Source organism: Apium graveolens, chromosome 6 (genome assembly GCF_009905375.1).
Source record: "Apium graveolens cultivar Ventura chromosome 6, ASM990537v1, whole genome shotgun sequence".
Lineage (NCBI taxonomy): Eukaryota > Viridiplantae > Streptophyta > Magnoliopsida > Apiales > Apiaceae > Apium > Apium graveolens.
In genome coordinates, this window is record NC_133652.1 from 38,846,135 (window position 1) to 38,869,545 (window position 23,411).

Here is a 23,411-nt window from a genome sequence, read left to right on the forward strand (position 1 = left end):
TTTAGTGAAATTAATTCAAAATTTTTAATCAAATTAGAGAATATTGGATTTTTTACGAGTCAAACTCCGAATTTGAATTTTAAGACTCAATCGAGCTTGACAATATTAAATTCCGTATAAAATTTACATCATTGCTACTTTTGCAGTCTTGCTAAGAATTTGTTTCAACTTTCGAGCGTGTAGCATTACCCCGAAAAACCAATTCACAATATATGTGATTTGTCGAGTTAATCACAATATTTACTTGTTTCAATTTTCAAGCATGTAGCATGACCCCAAAAAACCAATTCACAATATATGTGATTTGTTGAGTTAATAACAATATTTACGAGTTGTATTCTCGTATTTGATATGCAGTTTTATTATTTAGTTGCTATTTTGTGGACATGAACCCCAACGTTAGGTGTTGGCGTTGATGATCTGTCCTATGTTGGAATTTATTGATCATGAATCCATGCTCTTCCTGTCTTGTATCTCATTGGATTGACGCCCCTACGCCGTAAATGTCTCTAGCGATGATAAAAGTACAACAATAACCTTAGTTGACATGTATGTCTCTGCATACTTTGCTTAACATTTTCCCGATGATGATAATATAGTACTTGGGTTTAAAAGAATAAATAATGTTGCACCAATTTTAAAATCAATGAAAACTAGAACACTACTATCGAACCCAAACTATAAGAAGGTTACTGACTTCTCTAGCAGACCAGCAGGCGATGACATTGAGCCTACAGTGCTGTATATAAACAATAATAATGTTTTTTTTATTTAATTTAATTGTGTGGTTCATGGCCACAGAGCCCACAGGTAATGTTATGGCCAGCCATTTTTGTCAACACGGGGGAGTCAATATTTGTGATAATAACATGCTACTATATATATTTGCCATCTCAAGAAACTTTGAACAAAGACCCTTTCCTGCAACAACTTGCACTTGCACTTATCTTTTTCTCTTTCTTTTTTTTCCTTAGGCTTTATCACTTGGAATTTGAAGAAACGACTACATTATTTATTTAAGTAAATCATATCAAAATCTGGAACCGAAATAGATTTAGTGTGGTGTGACACCCATATATATCTTGAAAAAAGATTAAAATCTCTTGGAAGAAGAATCATGAAGAAATGTGAGCTCTGCAGCTCCATTGCAAGAATGTTTTGTGAATCAGATCAAGCAAGCTTGTGTTGGAGTTGTGATGCAAAAGTCCATTCTGCTAATTTTTTAGTGGCTAAACATTCCAGAACTCTTTTGTGTCAAACCTGTCAATCTCTTACTCCATGGACTGGCTCTGGCCCTAAGCTTGGACATACTCTTTCAGTCTGTGAATCTTGTTGTGTTCATGGGGATTCTACTCATAATAATCATGTTGATGATGATGAAGAAGATGAAGATGAAGAAGATGAAAATGAAGAAGATGATGATACAGATGAAGAGCAAGAGGAAGATGATGGGGAGAATCAAGTGGTTCCTCTTTCATCTTCATCTTTGGCTCCTCCACAAATTACAAGCTCTTCTAGCAGTGAAGAATCTTCTGTTAGGTTGTCCAGTGGTGCACAAAGTAGCAGGCAACCAAGATTCTCCATACCATGGAGAAGAAATCAATGATCTTGACACAAAAAAAGGTGTGTTTACATTTTTCTTTCTTCTCTGTTTCCTTTTCTTTACATGTTCTTGAGATTCAATCAACTTTTCTCCAAAAGTTTGATTAATGATTACGATGCTTGTTTAGTGTTCAAAATCTTAGTTGAAATGTCATGACTTTCTTGCTATCTGGATGAGTAAAATCTCATTTTGAATTAGTCTACCTCTATGTTTTATGTATGTATGTAGTCAGACAAGAAAAAGACCATGGAAACACTTGTTTGGGCCAAATGAAGGAGGATACAATTGGAAGATCAAAAGGAGGACAATGAGACAAGACCTGGTGATGTAATACAGTTAGACAAGTCTTGAATCCAAAGCCAGGGATGAAAATATCACAAACCTAATTCTAGTCAACATATTTTAGCATGTTACTTAATGATGTTTATTGTAATGTTGTTATGTTAAAGCTGCAATGCTACGACTAATTTATACCATCATGTAATGAAATTACAGATTTTTTTACTGTGCCTGCTATCTTAAACCTATCCGTACCAATTAAAATGATAAATACAAATTTATTCAGATAGTATATTTTTTTAGATCTCAATTCTCAAGTTGTTTCTTGGAATAAAGCTACTCTACTAGGTGTAGTATGATTCTTGGTTTTGGATGCAAATTTTAGGCAAATTTTGTGAATTAAGTGTCACAAACCATGATTAGTGAAATTAGGCTTCTTAGAAATGCACCAGTTCATGAATCAACCATTCAACACATGCATAATTTGCGTAAATAATGTGTTAACAAAGTAACCAGAAACCGACCATTTCTTGACATTCAAACAGGACGCAGGAGATACCTGTGATCTTATATTTAACGTCTCCTCCAAATGTAGGAGTAAAATATAAATGATTCCTTAAACAATAATTTAGACTAATTCTATAACAAGCACCACTATAAATAAAAGTTGGTCCCGATTCCGACAGAAGCATGTGCCTCCCATCAATTTTCTTATTTTGCCGTGCAGATAGTAACCTCACTTTGTACTTAAATTATTATTTTCACGCCTAATCCCAAAACATGATTATATATTTCGAAAATCAAAATTATTTAATTGAAATATCAATTTATAATTTATCAAATATTTTTTAACAAATTAAATTATTTATCATCGATCTAGCAAGCCGATTTATCAGAATGGAGGTCTCAAATTTTAACCTTTAAATATAGTTTTGTAATGGGAAATATGTGAAGACATAATTTTTTTAAAATTTTAGGGAAAATAAATAATTTCGTCACCCAATTTATTATGTGTTTAAAAACTTACCACTCAACTATAAGTTTTTTTGTTTTACTCGCTAACATTAGATTTAGATTTTTTTTTGTCACTAACATTAGGTTCGGATTTGATTACTAGTATTTTGTCAATTTTCAATAGTATTATTAAAAAATAGTGATAACCAGTACAAAAAATGTCATATATGTGTTTTATAAGAAAATTTATATATGTCTGAGTTTACTAGATGCATATGAAGGATTCATATAATGTCTGAATTATATACGTATGTTATAAGAAGGACACATATTATTTTAAACATCTTATCAGAACAAATGTATATACATTGTTTTAAACAGACGCATAAAATCAATTCATATACGTATGTTACTTTTTAGGTGGGGTACTAAACTCAAAACCAAATTTATTAGGAAGAGACATCCCAATCTGTACTAAAATTATTGGGAAATAAGAAAAATAAAAAATTCAATATAATTAAATTAGCAAACTGATCATAAAATACTAAAAATATTAAAAATTACATATCAATATTTTACCAAACGACACTTTCGAAAACCAAATGAAATCACTAATCACGACTCCTTCATGCAATTCTTACCGGCCCAAAATCAAAACTATAAACCCATCCACTCTAATAGAATTGTGAAACAAGTATACGTATAAGGATTTTTCTAGTGTGTGTATAAACGCAAAAATAGAAAAATGTTGTAATAATGTGAATTTGGTATGCAATCAAACAACTCTCACAACATATTTTTCTTACAAACATAGTTTTATAACTTATTTATAAGATTTTTTTTGTATATAAAAATTTAAACGTTAAATTATTATTAAGAAGAAAAAAAATTAAAATAATTCATGAAACTACATCTTTTAGGAGCCTTAAAATGCTTGTCAAACTCTCATCATCAAGATAAATGTCTTGGGGGACATATAGAGTACTATATATAAAGATACATATATATATCGAATCATTAAAATATTACAGACTACCACTATATATTAATAATCCTAAAAAAATTTGACAAAATGCTAATAATTAAATCTGAACCTTACATTAGTGAGTAAAAACAAATATAAACCTAACATTAGTGAGCAAAAAAATAAATAATAATTGAATGGTAAGTTCCTAAAAACACGATAAGTTGGGTGACGAAAAAATTCATTTTCCCAAAATTTTATTAATTATTGTAAGAACGATTACTGTAGCAGGTAAATTATACTTTGAATTTTCTAGTGTGTGCCCAAGAGCACATGCTAAGAATCCGTGTCTGATGAGTTGTCAAAATTTTATTGGTGGGGAGTTTATTAATAATGATGGATCTCGTGCATGCACAAAAATCTCCACCAATAAAATTTTGACAATTAATCAAGCACGGTGATTCTTAGCATGTACTCTTGGACACACACGAGAAAAACCGATTATATTTATCTGACATTGTTATCAATAATGACAGAATAAAAATCAACACGCTTGCTAGCTGCTGGATTGGTTAAATACTTAAATCATGTACACTGATATTGGATATTTTGAGGGGAGAGAGAGAGAATAAATAAGGAGAGAGAGAGAGAGGAAAGTAGTGGTGGAGATAAAATGTGAAGACGTGATGGACATATTCGTGGCCATGGGTGTATTAGAATTGTTTAGTTAGTAGTAGCAGATTCCTTTTAGAGGATAGAGATATATGCATGTATGTATGTAATCTATATATCTAACTTATCTTTTGAGGTGGCCCCCTGTTCTGATTGATGATGTTTGGATTCTGTTTTCTTCTTCAAACCCTGGTGGGTATCGATTTTGATATGTAATTTCATTTCATAACTCTGAGTTGCCACTAATCTTAACCCCATATTTACAACTATTTTCTTTATATTTCCATTATTATATACAAGTTGGTTCGCACAATTCAAAATTAAAAATAATAGTATCACATTATTATTTACATAAAATTAAAAATCATAATTCGTGTAAAATATAGATTTAAATATAATAGATAAAATGCTGTTAAAATATGTAGTTAAAAAAATCAAAATTAATTTCACCGTATAGTCCAGTTATGCATGCACCTAATTATTTACTTATACAAATCTGATGTTAACTTACTAATACGATTATTTTAAAGTAAACTGACGCTTGGATGTTCAGTAACAAATAAAAATTGAAGGAAAATAAAATTTATAAAGAGTAGAAGTTAATTTTTGTCAGTTGAGATTTTATTATATAAAATTTTATAAATAGTTATATATTTTTTTTGTGAGTACCAAGATTTGGGACCTAAACATGGTTTCGATTATTAGTATAAATAGTTGATAGTTGATAACTCGTGCGAAACACGGGTCCGAGACTAAAAATATCGAATTAATATTTGTAGAGAATTTTTCATAATCTGTGCGAAACACGAATTAAAATTAATATATTAATATCAAATATTAAATTGGCACTTACAAAAAATAGTTATGTGGTTAAAAAGAATCAAATCAGTTATGAAATTTTCCACTATAATTTTAATTTTGCATTATTTTACTTGATATAGAAATCTAACATATTAGTTTTATTTTTGTGACACGAATTGTATATCTATCTTACGAACCAAATATTTGTTCTTTAGATAATTTAATATTAATTAATATTATTTAATAATTATTTTATAACTAACTTTTTCAATATAGTTTATTTAATATTACCTAATTATCGATAGAAATTAATTTACAAATTAAAAGTAAATAGATGTTATTAAACTTAATTTAATATTACTTATATAATCTAAATACAACCCATAAATTTGTTATTGTTAAAATATGTATTTTAATTTTAAGTAAATAAACGTTGTGATGGACAGTAACAAATACGATCGTTAAATCAATAATTTTTGGTTTAAAATTTAATAAATATTACTAAAGTCATTTGCTATTACTTAATTATTTTTAAAATAATATTATCCAATTTAAAAGTAAACTAACACTAGGATTGACACTAACTAATAAAAAGAAGTCAATTCGTGTTAATAGTTTACTTTGCAGTTAATAGTTTTTCAAAATAAAAGTAAATATAGGTTTTTTTACTTAATTTTTTTTTATCGTAGATAACCCGCAGCCGCTACCCCTTTGGTGCGCACTGGGTTTTTTTTTACTTAATTTAACGTAATTTAATAAATTTTAATATAATTTATAAATAAATAAAATTTACAGAGAATATAAGTCAATTCACGTTAGTAATTTACTTAATAGTTTGCAAAGAAAATAAAATTTACAAAGAATGGAGGTTGATTTGTGTTAAAAACAAAGTTTACAAAAAATAAAAAATAGAAGTCATCATAAGTTAGTACTTTGCTATTTGATATTTTTAGCATCAAATTATACATGATTTGACTTATTAATAAAAAATATATCTCGTATGCTATTTAATAATCGTTTCTGCTGCAATTATTATCTCCAAATTTGACATTAACACCACTTCTGCTCTGTGGGCTGTAGACTAGTAGTTGAACTTGGTCACGGCGCATAAAACACAGATAAACTATTAAACTGTTTCACTATCGCAGCTCCTAATGTTCAAATTTTATGTAAATATTTGTTAGTGTTTATTTGATGATGACTTTCAAGACTTCAAAGAAGAAATATTCAGGCATAACCTGGTAACTGGTATCAAACATATATCAAGCACATATGAAGTTCTGCTCAACTACACAAACTCATGTGGAGTTCAGTTCGAGTTTATAATAAGAATCGAACAAGATTAAATTTGATCTCAATTCATCAGCGAGCTCCCCCGACTTACCGATTAGAAATGCTAGCAAAGTAAGCAATCAAATTATATACCCCTCAATACGCTGATATCACTTCATCCATTCTTCCTGTATACCTGCACATCAACAATCACTAATTGGCCCATGCCCCCCTACATATCACTTACCTGAACATCAACCACCACTAATTGGACCCTAACCCACGGAGAGGTGCAATTTGGAGCCCACCACTAGATAATCATTTCATAATTGACATTCAATCATTTAGATGGGCATCTTCATCATCTCCTATCACAGAGTCAGTCACTCCAGTTACTTGTCAAGCTTTATCTCCGGTATGTCTGTTTTTTACTACCTTTAATGTTATACACAGAAATGGTTATAAGAATTTTACGTATTAACTACAATACCAAGAAGAAAGGCATATACTTTAGCTTTATAAAGAGACCACTAACATAACCATCACAATTATTTCAACTTCCAAACACAGAGATGACCCCCACCCAATTATACTCTTGTATATTGTAGCGCTACTCTTTCATGATATTGTTATGGTTGCAAAGCACAACTAAACACAACGTGCAAAGCACAACTAAACACAACGTTTTAGATACAGTGCAACATGTAAGAAGTAAAAGAAGCCGAAAAACATTATCATTCCGTAACTTAAAACAGAACCAAAAATTACAAGAAGAGGAAGAGCTCAACACCACCTCACTTTATTTTTTCAGACCGCACAAAGTCACAGCAGAGGATCACTACACACTCTGCAACATCTTCGGTAATTCCTGTCACTGGTAAGGCGGGCCTGAATACACGACACTAGTCCAAATCTGTAGAAATTATTTAAATTTGTTAGAAATGTAAATAACAAGGGCACCAGAATATAGACAAAGGTTTCCAAACTGTCCTGAAGTGATAAATACTAGTAGGGTAAGAAAGGGCACAAATTCATGCACTTGACATGTTTAATTGCATAAACATTCCTGTTCATGATAAGAAGTACATGCTCTATAATTGTGAGTCGGCCACAAATATGAAGCATCAGGTGGACATAATGCTCTATAGTTGTGATTCAATTACTATATAAATCAATCTCATTTTCGATTTGGCTTATTGGATGTTGAGAGTATGATTAACGTTTCATCGGTGTTCTATGCAAATATACTGCAGATAACCAATTTAGGTACCTCTCTTATAGAACCTATTAATAATGACACATTAGAAATGCAAATGAAGCCTTGTAATAAGATATAAGCCAAAACTGACCCACATCCAATAAGAGGACATGTTCAAGGAATGCATCTTAACTTTCCAGCCAATAAAATATTTAAATTTAAGTGACTCTTGTACATGTAAAGTTATTGAATTGAGCTCCTAGTTTTATGAAAAAAAAACTTAATAGGGGTTGTGACTATGTAAGTATGTATTAGGAACCCTTGCATTCTCTATAATCACATTTCACGAATCTTGACTTTTAAAGGATTGTCCAACAAGGGAAAGTCGGAACATTAAATATATAATTGGACTGGAGACCCTCAACTTCCCTCAATGGTGATTGAACACGTCCAATCTGTCATTATGGACACATTTAGCTGTGAATTGGGAAAATGAAGATATTGACTGGTTATAATAATTCAATTTCCCACCAAACTCTTCTGAGCTTAGGACAAACATGCGGAAAATTAGAGTATATCTACACATTACCTTTCTCTTGGAACCTATTTATTGCATAAACTAGGAAGATCATTAGTAATAGCAATGATAGGGTCACATATTACAACCATCACACAGGATACCGGAAACATGAGGTTTTTCAAAAGGCTGCACTCAATAAGCATATCAGCAAGACTGCATTTGTTCAGTTAGTAATGGACTTCACTGGATGATCAATGTGAGGAAAAAATAGTGCCGTTCGATTTCCACTTATTTGTTTATTGGTAAAGAGCATTTAAGAGTATCACTAGTTATCATATATAACCATCAGAAAGTACATTCAAATAGAACAGCTACAGACTATAGGTAAAGCTTAAGAATTTTAAAAGAACTACAACCAGAAAACTGTTAGATACAAAAGACAGAAACTTTGAACATTATACATAAGAGCATCGAATATTTAGATACACGGATTTGTGAATTGAAATTTTCTCCTAAGAACAAAATTGCTCAACTTATTTTAAAAGGAAAAAACAGCATTGAGCATACAATTTATTGCCATTACAAGAGTACCTGAAGCCTGAAGATTTTAGGTTGATAATTAGAATTTGCCATGTACTAAACAAATCTATGCCGATAGCATTAGTTAGTGTTACGATTAACTTTGCATGAGAGAATCAATCCTAATACACTCACAAAGTCACAATTATCTAACTTGTCAACTAGCAATACAAGAGAAGAATTGCAGAAAAAATCAAGTGACAGCAGCTCTTAAGTTGACTGACTTAAGAAAGGTTAAATGCATTATAAACCTGACAATGACAACACAACAATACAACTATTAACTTGATGATATCTACAAACAGTCAGTCAGACAGAAAGAGAAACTGAAAAAACATAATTATTTTGCATTTAAATTTGATATATATTTTAGAATTTGCGAGTTATTTGAAGACATTCTATACTCTATAAACTCCATACTGACTACAAAATATTTATATCATCGGAAAACTTTGAAACATTATTTAAACAAGTTTTGCTCAAACTAAAATGTAGTTCCACTCGATTGTTGTATTTGCAATTTACTTTAATCAAAACTAGTATCTATCTGCTACCTATAATAATATCAGAATCGTGAACTACAAAAATCAAATCTCAACCAAGTCAAAGCAAGTAGATTGTTAAAAAAGGATATGCAGAAGGGCTGAAAACACCCTTCAATTTGTACATAATCCAAAACACTCTTGATCATACAGTTATTTCCTATTAATATAACATTATCCACCAAAGTTCTCTTATAACTAATCATGTACAAGTGGACAATATACATTATGTATCCCGAAAATATGCACAAGATCAAGCAGTCATATGCATATAAAGAGTGTTTGTCCATATACAAACTAATTTAGTCTAAAACTACAAGTTGGTGTTTTTACTTGGAACTCCAAGCTGGGTGTCTAGTAAGATTTGAGACCATTAATATATAGTACTGTGAGTCAATAACTAGCTAGTTTCTTCTTTATTTTTTTGCATTACACCGACGGCTGATTTCTTGTGAAACATGACTTTGGAATGAAACGAAAACTAAATTTCACCCGGTCTTCAATTGAGATCCAATGAATTAAGCAATTCACATTATTTATTATAACTAGTAATTTGTACCATTGCAATTGTATAATCAAAGTCTTCTATTGATGATCCAATAGATTAAGCAATTCAAATTATCATAACACGCAGTGTACTACTGTAATTTTATAATTATCCCCTACAACAGTGCAACATAAAACACTTCAAATTAACATTTTTAGACCACAATGTTGAGAATTAACATTCTGTTTCCTGAAAATAAGCATTATGCACAAGATCAAGCACACACAGGTATATAATGAAGAGTCTTTGTTCATATACAAACTATTTAGTCTAAACACTACAAGCTGGTGATTAGTTTAATAGTCACATTGTGTACGGCAATATGTAATACTGAATACTGTGAGTCGCTGACTAGCTAGCCTTTTGCACTATCGTGACAGCAAATTTCTTGTGAAACATTAACAAAATTATAAGGCTTGGATGAAATCAGTGTCCAATTAATGATCCAATTGATTAATTAGTAATCTGCATTTAAAACCGCTAATTCATAGTTTTGTGCCAATGTAATAGTATAAACATCCCCTACAACAATGCAACAAACACCAATTCAAATAAATTCAGTCATAACCATTTTATACCTGCTTATTTATCCGAATTAGCATCGCGAGAAGCCGGATCCTGTTCAGGCACAGAATCAATCTTCCCAGCCTTCCCATTCTTATCAGCACCAGGATACCTAACAACAACCACAGGACAAACACAATGATGCACACAATAATCACTCACACTCCCTAACCTCCCTTTCGCATTACGTCTGGAAGCACCAGCACCTCTACTCCCCATAATAACAGCACTCAACCCTAACCTCTCAATCTCCAAACAAAGCCGCTCCTTCATATCATGATCCTTCACAATATGTATCTTAAACGGCACATGCGCCTCCACTAACGGCTGCGCCACATTCTTGGCTTTCATATTCGTTAAGTTATCGAAATCTTGTTCGAGTTTCTGCTGCGATTCTTCGGAAGGATCGTCGGGGACTGTGATGTCTCCTGAGCCCCAGTCAGCGCCGTAGAGAATGGAAGTAGGGCTGACGTGGAGGAGGATGACGGCGTCACCGCGACGGAGGTAGTTTTGGACGGCCCATTTAACGGAGTAAGCGCTCTCGTCGCTTAGGTCGACGGCGATGGCGATTTTGCGTTGCGCGTTGGAAGTGGGTGTCGGGGGTTGAGGGAAACGTGGGGAGGCTGGTTGGATTGTGATCACTTCTGGTGGCTTTTGCGATGAGGACATGATGAGAGAGATTTTTAGATACGAGAGAGATTAAGAGAGATTTTTAGATATGGATTTGTGAAAGCGATGTAATAATATGTGCTTGTGTTGTGATGTGGATGGGGATGGAGAGATGTGTAATGACGCGGGAACGGTTGGAGAATCGAGGTGAGTTATTATGACGGTGACGATCGCCTTGGTAAATGTGATTGTTTTTTTTTTTTTGGCATTCGTTGATTTTGAGTTCGGGGATTATTTTGTTATTTTATTTTATTTTGTTTGGTGTTGTGATTATTTTATTTTGTGATTACTGAATTCGCATCAAGATAATTTGTACTGTCCCCATTAGACTAGACTAAATGTTTCGTCCATCTTCGCGTTTCGTGGGTTAAAAAGTCAAATATAAAATTGATATATTTAGAATTTATGTATTTTTATATTATGTTATATTTTCGTATAAAATTGAATATTAATATTAATTAAATAAATAAAAATATAAGATTTTTAGGTAAACAAAATATATAAAAGTTAAATATTTAGATCATATTTATATACATATTATAAAATTAAGTAATTATTTTAAAAATAAACATAGAATATCTATTATAAATATACATATATTCATTATAAATATTAATATTTAATTATAATATTTATTTATATCGTATACTTTATGTCATTTCTTGTACTTGAAGGGAAAATATAAAACCGACACAAATTTTGATCGTGTATTTTCGTGTTCATGTATTATCATATTGTGTACTAAAAATTTAAACACAGACACTAAATTTTCGCATTATTTCGTGTCATGTACGTTATGTCGTATCCATAATTGTACCTGCACCATCAGCTCGTCAGAAATCGAGTAAGATTAATAACATGAAACATTATTACTTAAATTCGATTATAATTCGATAATGTACAAGTTTAAATAATTTATCCATTTTTAAATACATATATTTATTATTTAAATCAAATTAGTATTCTAAATCAATTTTAATCTTCAAAGTTAAAACAAATATTTTTACATACAAATGTGTTTATTAGGCTAATTCTAACCGGGTACTAGTTCAAACAATTGTACACGATTTTTATTCGAACTAGGAATAATCCAATACTCCAAACACAACCTTAATTGGGCCAAACATAACTAATTTTGAGGGTTCATTATTCTAAGTTTTTTTTGCGAAAATGTGGGAATTTTATTAAGTACTCAGGTCAGTCGCCATACAATTTGTCACCTCGATGTAAATAGACTGTCTATCAAAAATACGATCGGGATAATTATACAACGTCGTCGTAAGCTTATGAGCAGCAATATTTGCAGACCGTTTAATAAAATATAATCAATTTTATTTAATTGTTGAAAATGTGTACGATATTCCTCAATTACCATTCCAAACCTGGAACGCATCGGAGTTTGACTTCTAATTGCTTGTATTGCCACGAGATGATCAGATTCAACGACGATCTCCAATCAGCCCATTTGTTTGGTCCAACTTAATGCTTCTTTGATGGCCACTGTTTCATCCAATTTTGGCGCAACCAATCCTTGGTGTAACTTAGTTTCAACTTGAATTAGCTCTCCTGTATAGTCACTGGAAATTAGTCTCAAACCAACCGTATCTCGATCTTCAAAAAATGCCGCATAAACTGTGACATTCAATGTGTTATGTTGAGGTTTAACTCAAGTAGAAGCTCCATCTCCCGTCATCAATGGTTGAAGACGGACATTGGTAACACGACCTTGGGTAGTTTTCCAGTGTGAAAGGTACTCTTTTGTTGCTGCAACAACCTTATTAACCGTAGATGATCTTTTGTTCCAGGCCAATTTATTTCGAGCTCTGCAAATTGTCCAAAAAACCATAACAGTAATAGCTCGTTCTTTATTACTCCTGTTGCTCAACACTCTTTACAACCAACCTCAGAATTTCATTTCTTTTGTATAATGAACTTTGATGTTCAAGAGTTGCCAACACTGTACAACAAAAGGGCACACTGCTAGTGTGTGCGTGATAATTTTTTCTACATTATTACAGACTGGACATTCGACTTCAAGTGTTACATGTTTTCGTTTAAGTTGGACAAACGTTGGTAGACAGAACGATAATGCACGCTATACCAGATTAATTGTCTTTGGTATTGTTTGAATTCCCTAAAGCATTTTCCAAATACTAGTATTATACTTTGTTCTCAAAGTTCTTTTTTGTGATTGAAGCCAATTGTATGTACTGCATACAGAATACACTCATGTGTTCTCATGAGTCTAGTTAATGGTGTTTGCTACATTGGCTTCCTCGATTTGTACGTTTAAAATGCAATGTAGATCTTGTTCATTATAGATATCCTTGATAACATCTACATCCCAATCTCTTCTGTCAACATACATGAGTGACACCATTTTTTAATTTTTGATTTCTTGACTTACTGTACTAATGAAAGGGTTATAACCATCCAGTATAGCCATGATTGACCAGAAATTTTGATCTCCTTCCCTTCTCTCACTATCCGTCTAATTCCAACCATTGTCATATTTTTTTCCTAAAAAATGCTACCCCAAATAAAACTGGGACTAGTGCCGAGAGTCGAGTTTAGGAAACCCCTATACTTAAAATAACTTTCTTTATACACCTTTGACACTAAATTGTTTGTATTTGAGACCAGCCTCTAAGCTTACTTGCCCAACATTGCAAGATTAAAATCTCCGAATTGTCTAAAGCCTAACCCTCATGCAGATTTATGTTTAGCCATATGTTCCCAGCTCATCCAGTTTATTTTAGAATTTTCAGAGCAATTTTTACTCTACCAAAACTTTGATAGACTCTTCTCAATGTCACATGTAATCTCCAGTTGTAGGAGAAAAATGCTCATAGCATATGATGGCAAAGACTGAGCTGCTGTGTTAGGAATATATGTGCATTAGTTTGATGATATGTTTAACAAAACACTTAAGTAGAAATCTAGTGTTTGTAGCCTCAACGGATAAGACCACTTTGACTATCCGTTGATGGTGTAGCTTTACTTAGAAATAAGTCTAGTATTGTAGCACATTTCAGTCTCTGAATTTGAGATATAATTCTTAAATGTTGAGGGAAATTATAAGTCATGTTGACTACTAAAGGATATGCAGATAGGAAGGCCAATTGTAAATATTTCATGCCTTGTAATTTTGTATAAATGAAATGGTGTCAACGGATAACTTAAAGACCTTCAACGGATGAGAAACAAAACTTCAACGGATGTCTCTAAAGCTTCAACGGATAACATCCTTCAACGGATGAGTGCATCAACGGATAGAGCTTCAACTGCTAACACATCAACGGATAAAGCCATCAACGGATGAAGGCTTCAACGGATGTTCTGTTAAATAGCAGTTGACAAGTGGTAGTTGTACCTACAAACAGAGGCACATGGGTTGACAGAGACAACTGAGATGTGGTAGCCTATTTCAGGAACATCAGAAAAAGCAGCCGTTCTACTCTAGTATAAAGAGGCAATAGTCAACAATGCACTGGAGTAAAATGGAGAAGAAACAAGTGGAGAACTTATTTTATTATTGTACTTTTTATCTTTGTCTTCACTTGTAAACTTGGTGTTATATAAACCAAGTAGCAGCTAGTAATTAGAATAGAATTTTTCCAGAGCTGTTTAGAAAAATCTTGAGAAAAATTATCTAGCTTGTACTAGGATGCAGCGGTGATCAACTTCTTGAATCACAGATTTTCTGAAATACCATCTCTGGTGGAACAACAAATCCACCAGAAAAGTTTTTAAGGTCTGTTGTGTTCTGTACTTTTGTGCTTGAATATATATCTGTCTGTATTAGCTTAAAGCAATTCACACACTTGTTTATCTTAAACACACAGCCTTTGAAACTGCTCAAAACTTGAAAAAGTTTTGAGATTTACATTCAACCCCCCTTCTGTAAATCTCATTGTTAGTTTACTAGGAATAACAATTGGTATCAGAGCAGGCTCTTGACACACAAAGAGTTTAAAGTTCTTGGAAACTAACAAAGATGAGTAAGAAGGATATTGGAGTAAAAATCCCAGTTCTTGACAAAGACAGTTATCACCATTGGAAGGTGAAAATGCACCTTCATCTACTCTCCCAAGATGAAGGTTATGTAAACTGCATTGAGAATGGTCCTCACATTCCCCACAAAGTAGCCACAGTTGCTACAGCCACAATTGTTGTTGGTCAATCCATTTCAAAACCTAGAGCAGAATGGACAATGGAAGACACAGAAGAAGTCCACAAGGATAAGAAGGCTATGAACATTTTGTTTAATGGTCTTGACAAGGATATGTTTGATAATGTGATAAATTGCACAACTGCCAAAGAGGTTTGGGACACAGTTCAGCTACTGTGTGAAGGTACAGAACAAGTAAAAGAAAACAAAATGCAGCTTCTCATTCAACAGTATGAGTATTTTTATTTTGAAGAAAATGAATCTTTAAATGACACATTCAATAGATTCCAAAAGCTGTTGAATGGACTGAAGCTGTATGGTAGAGTGTACCAGGTGAAGGATTCAAATCTTAAATTTTTAAGATCATTGCCAAAGGAATGGAAACCCATGACTGTCTCCTTGAGAAACTCTCAAGATTATAAGGACTTCACTCTTGAAAGATTATATGGAATCTTGAAGACTTATGAACTAGAGCTGGAACAGGATGAGGTATTGGAGAAGGGAAGAAAGAAAGGAGGTTCAGTTGCCTTGGTAGCTGAAAATGAGAAAGAATGCAGACAAGAAACTGTGAGATCAACATTAAACTCCAAAGATGGCACAAGCAAATCAGAATCAGGTAAGGGGAAGGAGCAAGTTGCTGAGAATGAAGACAACTCCAGCCAAGATGACTCTGATGGTATTGATGAGCATCTTGCATTTCTGTCCAGAAGATTTGCAAAGATGAAATTTAAGAAAAACACTAGAGCCACTAAACCTCATAAGAACATGGTGGACAAATCCAAGTTCAAGTGTTTCAATTGTGGTATAAGTGGACACTTTGCAAGTGAGTGCAGAAAGCCAACTACTGAAAAGAAGAAATTTGACCAAGTAGATTACAAAAAGAAATATTTTGATCTGCTCAAGCAAAAGGAGAAGGCTTTCATTACTCAAGAAAAAGACTGGGCAGCTGATGGAGAAGAAGAGGATGAAGATGTGGAATATGTCAACTTGGCTCTCATGGCTGATTCTGAGGAAAATGAAGTTAGTTCATCAAGCAACCAGGTAATCACTACTGATTTAACACAGCTTACTAAAGAAGAGTGCAATGATGCTTTTAATGACATGTCTACTGAATTGTATCACTTGCGTGTGTCTCTTAAATCTCTTGCTAAAGAAAATAGTAGGATTAAAGAGAACAATCTGTTTTTAAGTAATAGAAATGCTGTGTTAGAAGATAAGTTGATTGACCTAGAGAAAACTAAGCTACATTGTATATCTGTTGAAAATGAACTAGCTGAATCTGTTAAGAAAGTAGAAATACTTTCTAATCAATTAGAGAGAGAGCAAGAGGTGATTAAAGCCTGGAAGACATCTAGGGATGTTAGTGCTCAAATTGTCAAGGTCCAAGGAATTGAATCATTTTGTGAGACTGCCTGGGATAAAAACAAAAAGAAAATGGAATTAATTGATGGGCTTTCAACGGATGTGGAATCAACGGATGATGAAAATTATCCGTTGAAGGAAGAAAAGGAGCATCCGTTGAAGGTTCCTCAATTAAAACAGGCAGATGTTTCTAACAGTGAAAAACTAAAGAAACTCAATAAAAAGTTTGGTTCAACTTCCAAGAACTTTGTCAAAGAAGAAGCAAGCACATCCAAAGATTTCAGTAAGGTGAATATAGGACACATGACCTTAGAACAGTTAAAGAATAGGCTCAAAGTGGTTGAGGATAAAAAGGAAACTAAAAGGAAATCTAATAGAAATGGGAAGGTAGGGGTTAACAAATATAACAATTACACACCTGATAAGTATGCTCCTAGAAAAAGCTGTGTGCATTGTAATAGTGTTAATCATCTATCTGCTAATTGCAAATCTATTAAGAAAACTCCCATACCTGTACCCTCTTCCATGCCTAATATGCCTGCATCACCTCTGCATGCTATGCCTGTTATGTCTCAACAGAATCCTTATGCACATTTTGCAAACATGCCATATTTTAACAATCCTTATCTTGCTGCATTTAGTATGCCTCAAATGCCATACAATATGCCTATGTGGAATAACATGTTTGCACAATCCATGCCTTATCAAATTCCAAATGTGCTAAATGATTCTGTGACTAACCCTACACCTCAACCAACTACATCTAAGATCAAGGTTGACTCAAAGTTACCTAAGTCTAAAGATGCAGGATGAATGAAGTCTAGGAGAAAGGCTAACATGAATGGACCCAAGGAAACTTGGGTACCAAATTCAACTTGATTGATTTTATGGTGTGCAGGGAAACAGAAGAAATCTATGGTACTTGGACAGTGGCTGTTCAAGACACATGACAGGAGATTTCTCCCTGCTCACAGAGTTTAAGGAGAGAGCTGGCCCTAGCATAACCTTTGGAGATGACAACAAAGGGTTTACTATGGGATATGGCTTGATTTCAACAAGGAATGTCATCATTGATGAAGTTGCATTAGTTGATGGTCTCAAGCACAACTTACTGAGCATCAGTCAACTATGTGATAGAGGGAATACAATTTCCTTCAATTCTGAAGCCTGTGTTGTCACCAGTAAGAAAGACAACAAAGTGGTTCTAACTGGAGTTAGAAAAGGAAATATGTACTTAGCTGACTTCAACTCTACTGATGCAGAAACTATTACTTGTCTCTTCAGCAAAGCAAGTCCAGTTGAAAGTTGGCTATGGCACAAGAAGCTATCCCATTTGAATTTCAAGACAATGAATGATCTAGTCAAAAAGGACTTAGTTAGAGGAATTCCTCTTGTTGAATTCTCAAGGGATGGTTTGTGTGATGCTTGTCAGAAAGGCAAACAAAGGAAAGCATCATTCAAAAAGAAGCTTGAAACAACAATTGATGAACCATTACAGCTGCTACATATGGATTTGTTTGGACCAGTCAATGTATTGTCAATTGCAAGAAAAAGATATTGCTTAGTGATTGTAGATGATTTCTCAAAGTTTTCATGGGTCTATTTTCTTGGATCAAAGGATGAAGCAAGTGAAATCATTATCAATCACATCAGGCAAGTCAATAATCATCCTGACTTGAAGGTTAGGAATATCAGGAGTGACAATGGAACTGAGTTCAAGAATTTGATAATAAGGCTGTTCTGTGAAGAAAATGGAATCATGCATGAGTTCTCAGCTCCAAGAACACCTCAGCAAAATGGGGTAGTTGAAAGAAAGAACAGATCTTTAATTGAGGCTGCTAGAACAATGCTTGAAGAATCAAAGTTACCAACATATTTCTGGGCTGAAGCTGTTAATTGTGCCTGCTACACTCAGAATATTTCTTTGATCAATCAAGCTAAAGGCATGACTCCTTATCAGTTGTTCAAGAGAAGAAAACCAACTCTAAACTTTCTTCATGTCTTTGGATGTAAATGCTTTATACTGAGAAATCAATCTGACCATAAAGGGAAGTTTGATGCAAAGGCTGATGAAGGGATATTTGTTGGTTACTCAGCTGGAAAATCTTATAGGGTCTACAATCTAAGAACCAACATTGTTATGGAATCTGTGCATGTTGTGTTTGATGATAAAAAGATTGATGGACTAACAGATGAGGGACACCATGAGAGACTCAAATTTGACAACATTGAGATATATTGTGATGATAGTGAAGAGGAGACTGATGGAGATGACACTTCAAAAGGGATTCAAAACATGCCCTTGGATAATGCACAAAATTCTGCATCCGTTGATAGAGGCAATGCAGTATCCGTTGAAAGACATAGTGCATCATCCGTTGAAGTACAAAATGAAGCATCCGTTGATCATAGATCATCAACGGATAATCGATTTACATCATCAGTTGATAAAACTCCAAGTTCCCTGCAAAGGACCAACAACTCAGGGGGAGTTTCAACTAATCAACACTCTATCTCATATCATGACAATACTGAGGCCACCTCATCTAGAGTATATCTTCCACCTCAAAGAAAATGGACCAAGAATCATCCCTTTGAACTGATTATTGGTGATGCATCATCTAAAGTGCAAACAAGAAAAGCTACTCAAGATGAATGTCTGTATAGTAGTTTTCTATCTCAGGAGGAACCTAAGAAAGTGGAAGAAGCTTTATTGGATCCAGATTGGATATTAGCTATGCAGGAAGAGCTGAACCAATTTGAGAGAAACAAAGTTTGGAAGCTGGTACCCAAACCAAAGAACAAGAGTCCTATTGACACAAAATGGGTATTCAGAAATAAGATGGATGAAAATGGCATTATCATAAGGAATAAAGCCAGATTGGTTGCTAAAGGCTATTCTCAACAAGAGGGAATAGATTTTGATGAGACATATGCTCCTGTTGCAAGACTTGAAGCCATCAGAATTTTTCTAGCCTATGCAGCCCATGCCAATTTCAAAATCTATCAAATGAATGTCAAGAGTGCATTTCTAAATGGGAAATTGGAGGAAGAAGTTTATGTAAGTCAACCTCCAGGGTTTGAAGATTCAAATTTTCCAGACTATGTGTATAATCTGTTGAAAGCACTCTATGGACTGAAGCAAGCACCTAGAGCCTGGTATGAAACCTTATCAAAATTCCTTTTGGAGAATCACTTCACTAGAGGTACTGTTGATAAAACTCTCTTCTTTAGGAATGTTAATGGCTCTAGTATACTTGTTCAAATTTATGTAGATGACATAATATTTGGATCTACAGATGATAAGCTTTGTAAAAAGTTTGCTAAGCTAATGCAAAGTAATTATGAAATGAGCCTGATGGGAGAACTAACCTATTTTCTTGGTTTACAAGTTAAACAAGTTAGTGATGGAATTTTCATTAGTCAAACTAAATATATTTATGATCTTTTAAAGAAGTTTGACTTAATAGAATGTTCATCTGCAAAAACTCCCATTGCCACTGCCACCAAACTTGAATTAAATAAGACTGAAAGGTCTGTGGACATTACAAGTTATAGAGGCATGGTTGGTTCACTTTTATATTTAACTGCCAGTAGACCAGATATAATGTTTTCTACATGTCTCTGTGCTAGATTTCAAGCTGACCCTAAAGAATCTCACTTAGTAGCTATTAAAAGAATTTTCAGATATCTCAAGGGGACTCCAAATCTAGGAATTTGGTACCCTAGAGAGTCTGGTTTTGATCTAATTGGCTACTCAGATGCAGACTATGCAGGTTGGAAAATAGACAGGAAAAGTACAACAGGCTCCTGCCAATTCCTGGGAAACAAGCTTGTATCATGGTTTAGCAAAAAACAAAATTCAGTCTCTACTTCTACAGCTGAGGCTGAATACATTGCTGCTAGAAGTTGCTGCTCTCAAGTGTTATGGATGAGGAATCAACTCCTTGATTATGGACTACATGTTGATAGAATTCCTATTTTTTGTGACAACACAAGTGCCATAGCCATAACAGAGAATCCTGTGCAGCACTCAAGGACCAAGCACATTGATATCAAGTACCACTTCATTAGGGAACATGTGATGAAAGGTACAGTGGAACTTCATTTTGTTCCAAGTGAACAACAAATTGCAGACATATTTACCAAGCCACTTGATGAATCAACATTCACAAGATTGGTAAGTGAGCTAGGTATGCTTAATTACTCTTAAAATTCATGTCCTTATTGCAATTTGATTTGAAGCCTGAAATGTATTAGCTGCAAGAACAAATTTAATTTTTAACATAGATTATTCCATCAACGGATATTCCCTATCCGTTGAAAGTCAAAATTGTTCTATCAACGGATGTTCATTATCCGTTGAAAGTCATATACATTTCTGGAATTTTTATCCGTCAACGGATAAAACTGAAGTGCTCTTCAACGGATGACAGTTTACCTTATCCGTTGAAATATCACATCAGTCGATTCAAGTGTTTCACAGCCGTTGATTCTATTGTCTTAACCGTTGATACTCATACATACAGCTGTATGTATTTGTTTTAAAGGTAATTTTTAGAATACTTACAGTTTATTCTTAAACGGCTGAAATTCACTTACACATATTTTTTGTTTAATCTCGTATTTATGTTTTTTTTTTAATTTGAGAAAGTATATAAGCCCTTCTGATTTTTCATTTTTACTTTACGCTTTCTTGAAATTTCAAAGCTTTTACCATTTTCTCTCTGCAAAACCTTCAAGTTATTCTCTGCAATTTCTACTCACAACAATGGCACCAGTAGTAAAGATTATGTCTCAATCTGGGTTCATCTATGAGAAGAACAATTTCATAGCTTTGGTAGAAAAGAATGAAGCCCACTCAGATTATCACAAAATGATGGACTTCATCAAAAACTGTAAACTTAGCTATGCAATGCTGGAAGCCCCAACGATTTACTGTGAAGTAGTTGAGGAGATTTAGACAACTGCTGAGTTCAACTCCATAGATATGACTATCTCCTTCACTCTCAAAGGTAAAAATCACTGTGTTAACTGTGATGACTTACTAGCATGTTTTAAATTACCTGAGAACAATGCCATGACACCACACACTGATAATGATGTATCCAGCATGTTAGATTCCATAGGTTATTCTCTTAACTCTGCTAGTTTAGGGAGTATTAAAAGAAAATGCCTTAGGAAAGAATGGAGTTTTCTTGGGGATGCCTTTATCAAGGTTTTCTCTGGGAAAATTAGCAATTTTGATGCCATAACTTCATCTCTTGTTAATATGCTCTATATGCTTGTTTCTGATAGGTATTTTAATTTTAGCAACTATGTTATGCTAGAATTGGGTACTAGATTAGGTAACAAAGCTAATAGACCTAATAACATCTATTATGCTAGATTCTTTATGTTATTGGCTAACCATGTTGCTGAAGGTTTGGTCATTACGAATGAGAATAATAAACTCAAGTGCTGGGCACAAGAGAAAAGAGTTCTTGCAGATTTATTGAGAATGGATCTCAACAGCAGTGTGTCATTGGTATATTTACCAATCATGAATGCACCTCAGGTAGGTGAGGTAATTACTTCTACAACTCCTACTTCTTCCAACCCCTCTATTTCTTTATCTTCTAGTGTGGCCATGGAATCTGTGACAATGCCCTAACAGATTCCTACCAAGGTCACCAAAACTAAACTTTCAAAATCAAAGACAAACAAAACCACCTCTGTTGTTTCTCAAAAGACAACAGTTGTAACACCTACCATTAACCCTGAGGGGAGTGAACAGGGTGTGAGTGGTGAGGGGAGGGGTGAACATCAAAGAAACCCCCAGGATAAGGAAGGAGAGAAAAGTGCTTCCCAAGCTAGCCAAGCCATAGTTTCTCAAAAAGCTGTGGTGGTTGAAAAGGTTACTAGCATATCCCTAGCTGCATCCTCCCAAAAGGATGTAACTATTGAAAATAGTTCCCAACCAGGAACACACAAACGAGGGAGGGACACTAAAGCCAAACACTCACCAACAAAAGCCTTTATTAGAAGAAAGAGAGCTAGAACCCAATCTTCTACACAGGGTTCACACATTGCACAGATACATCCATCTGTATCTATGCCTTCTCAAACTCAGTTTGATATGGCTCCAACAAATGTGGAGTCACAGCCCCATTCTCTCACAATTAACACACATCAATCACCACACACTTCTTCACCATCTCAAGATGTGGATATGTTATTCCCATCAATTCCTGATTCTCCCTCTTTACAACTCAGGGAGGAGCCCCACTCAAATACAGGTGATCATCATCTTTTAGATAATTTGTTGGATCACCCGCAAATTCTTTCAGATGTAATTGAAGGATCTGTGTCACCAAAACTCATATCAATCTACACAGATTCAACAGTTATATCACTTTCAATTTCTACTTCTTTTCCTTCTTCAACGGATATCACTCATCCGTTGACAAGTGGTTGTTCTTCAACGGATAAGCTTAACAGCAGTTATCCGTTGATACCATCAGTTTCACCTTCAACGGCTATTCCTCATCCGTTGATAGTCTCTACACACACAACTGAAATAATTCCAAGTGTAGAAGACTTGATTACTGTACAATCACTTCTAGGACTGAGGGAAGGGAGTGACAATTTGAGTGAGAGGCTGGGTTGCTCCCAGACAAAAGGAGAGATTGAGAGCTCAAATATGCATGCTATTTCTTCCAGCATGGCAAAAGT

The 23,411-nt window shown here is 33.9% G+C and overlaps 1 protein-coding gene and 1 pseudogene across 1 annotated transcript; one reads left to right on the forward strand and one right to left on the reverse strand.

Annotated features, from left to right (window-relative positions):
* Positions 1-7,041: 7,041 nt before the first annotated feature.
* LOC141668844 (universal stress protein PHOS34-like) lies at positions 7,042-11,329 on the reverse strand. Its single transcript, XM_074475871.1, has 2 exons — positions 10,510-11,329; positions 7,042-7,458 (listed from the first exon to the last, which is right to left on the reverse strand). The coding sequence occupies exon 1, from the start codon at positions 11,162-11,164 to the stop codon at positions 10,514-10,516; it is 651 nt and encodes a 216-aa protein (XP_074331972.1). The 5' UTR covers positions 11,165-11,329; the 3' UTR covers positions 7,042-7,458; positions 10,510-10,513.
* LOC141664930 (E3 ubiquitin-protein ligase CSU1-like) overlaps positions 11,241-23,411 on the forward strand; it is a 45,473-nt pseudogene continuing 33,302 nt past the window's right edge.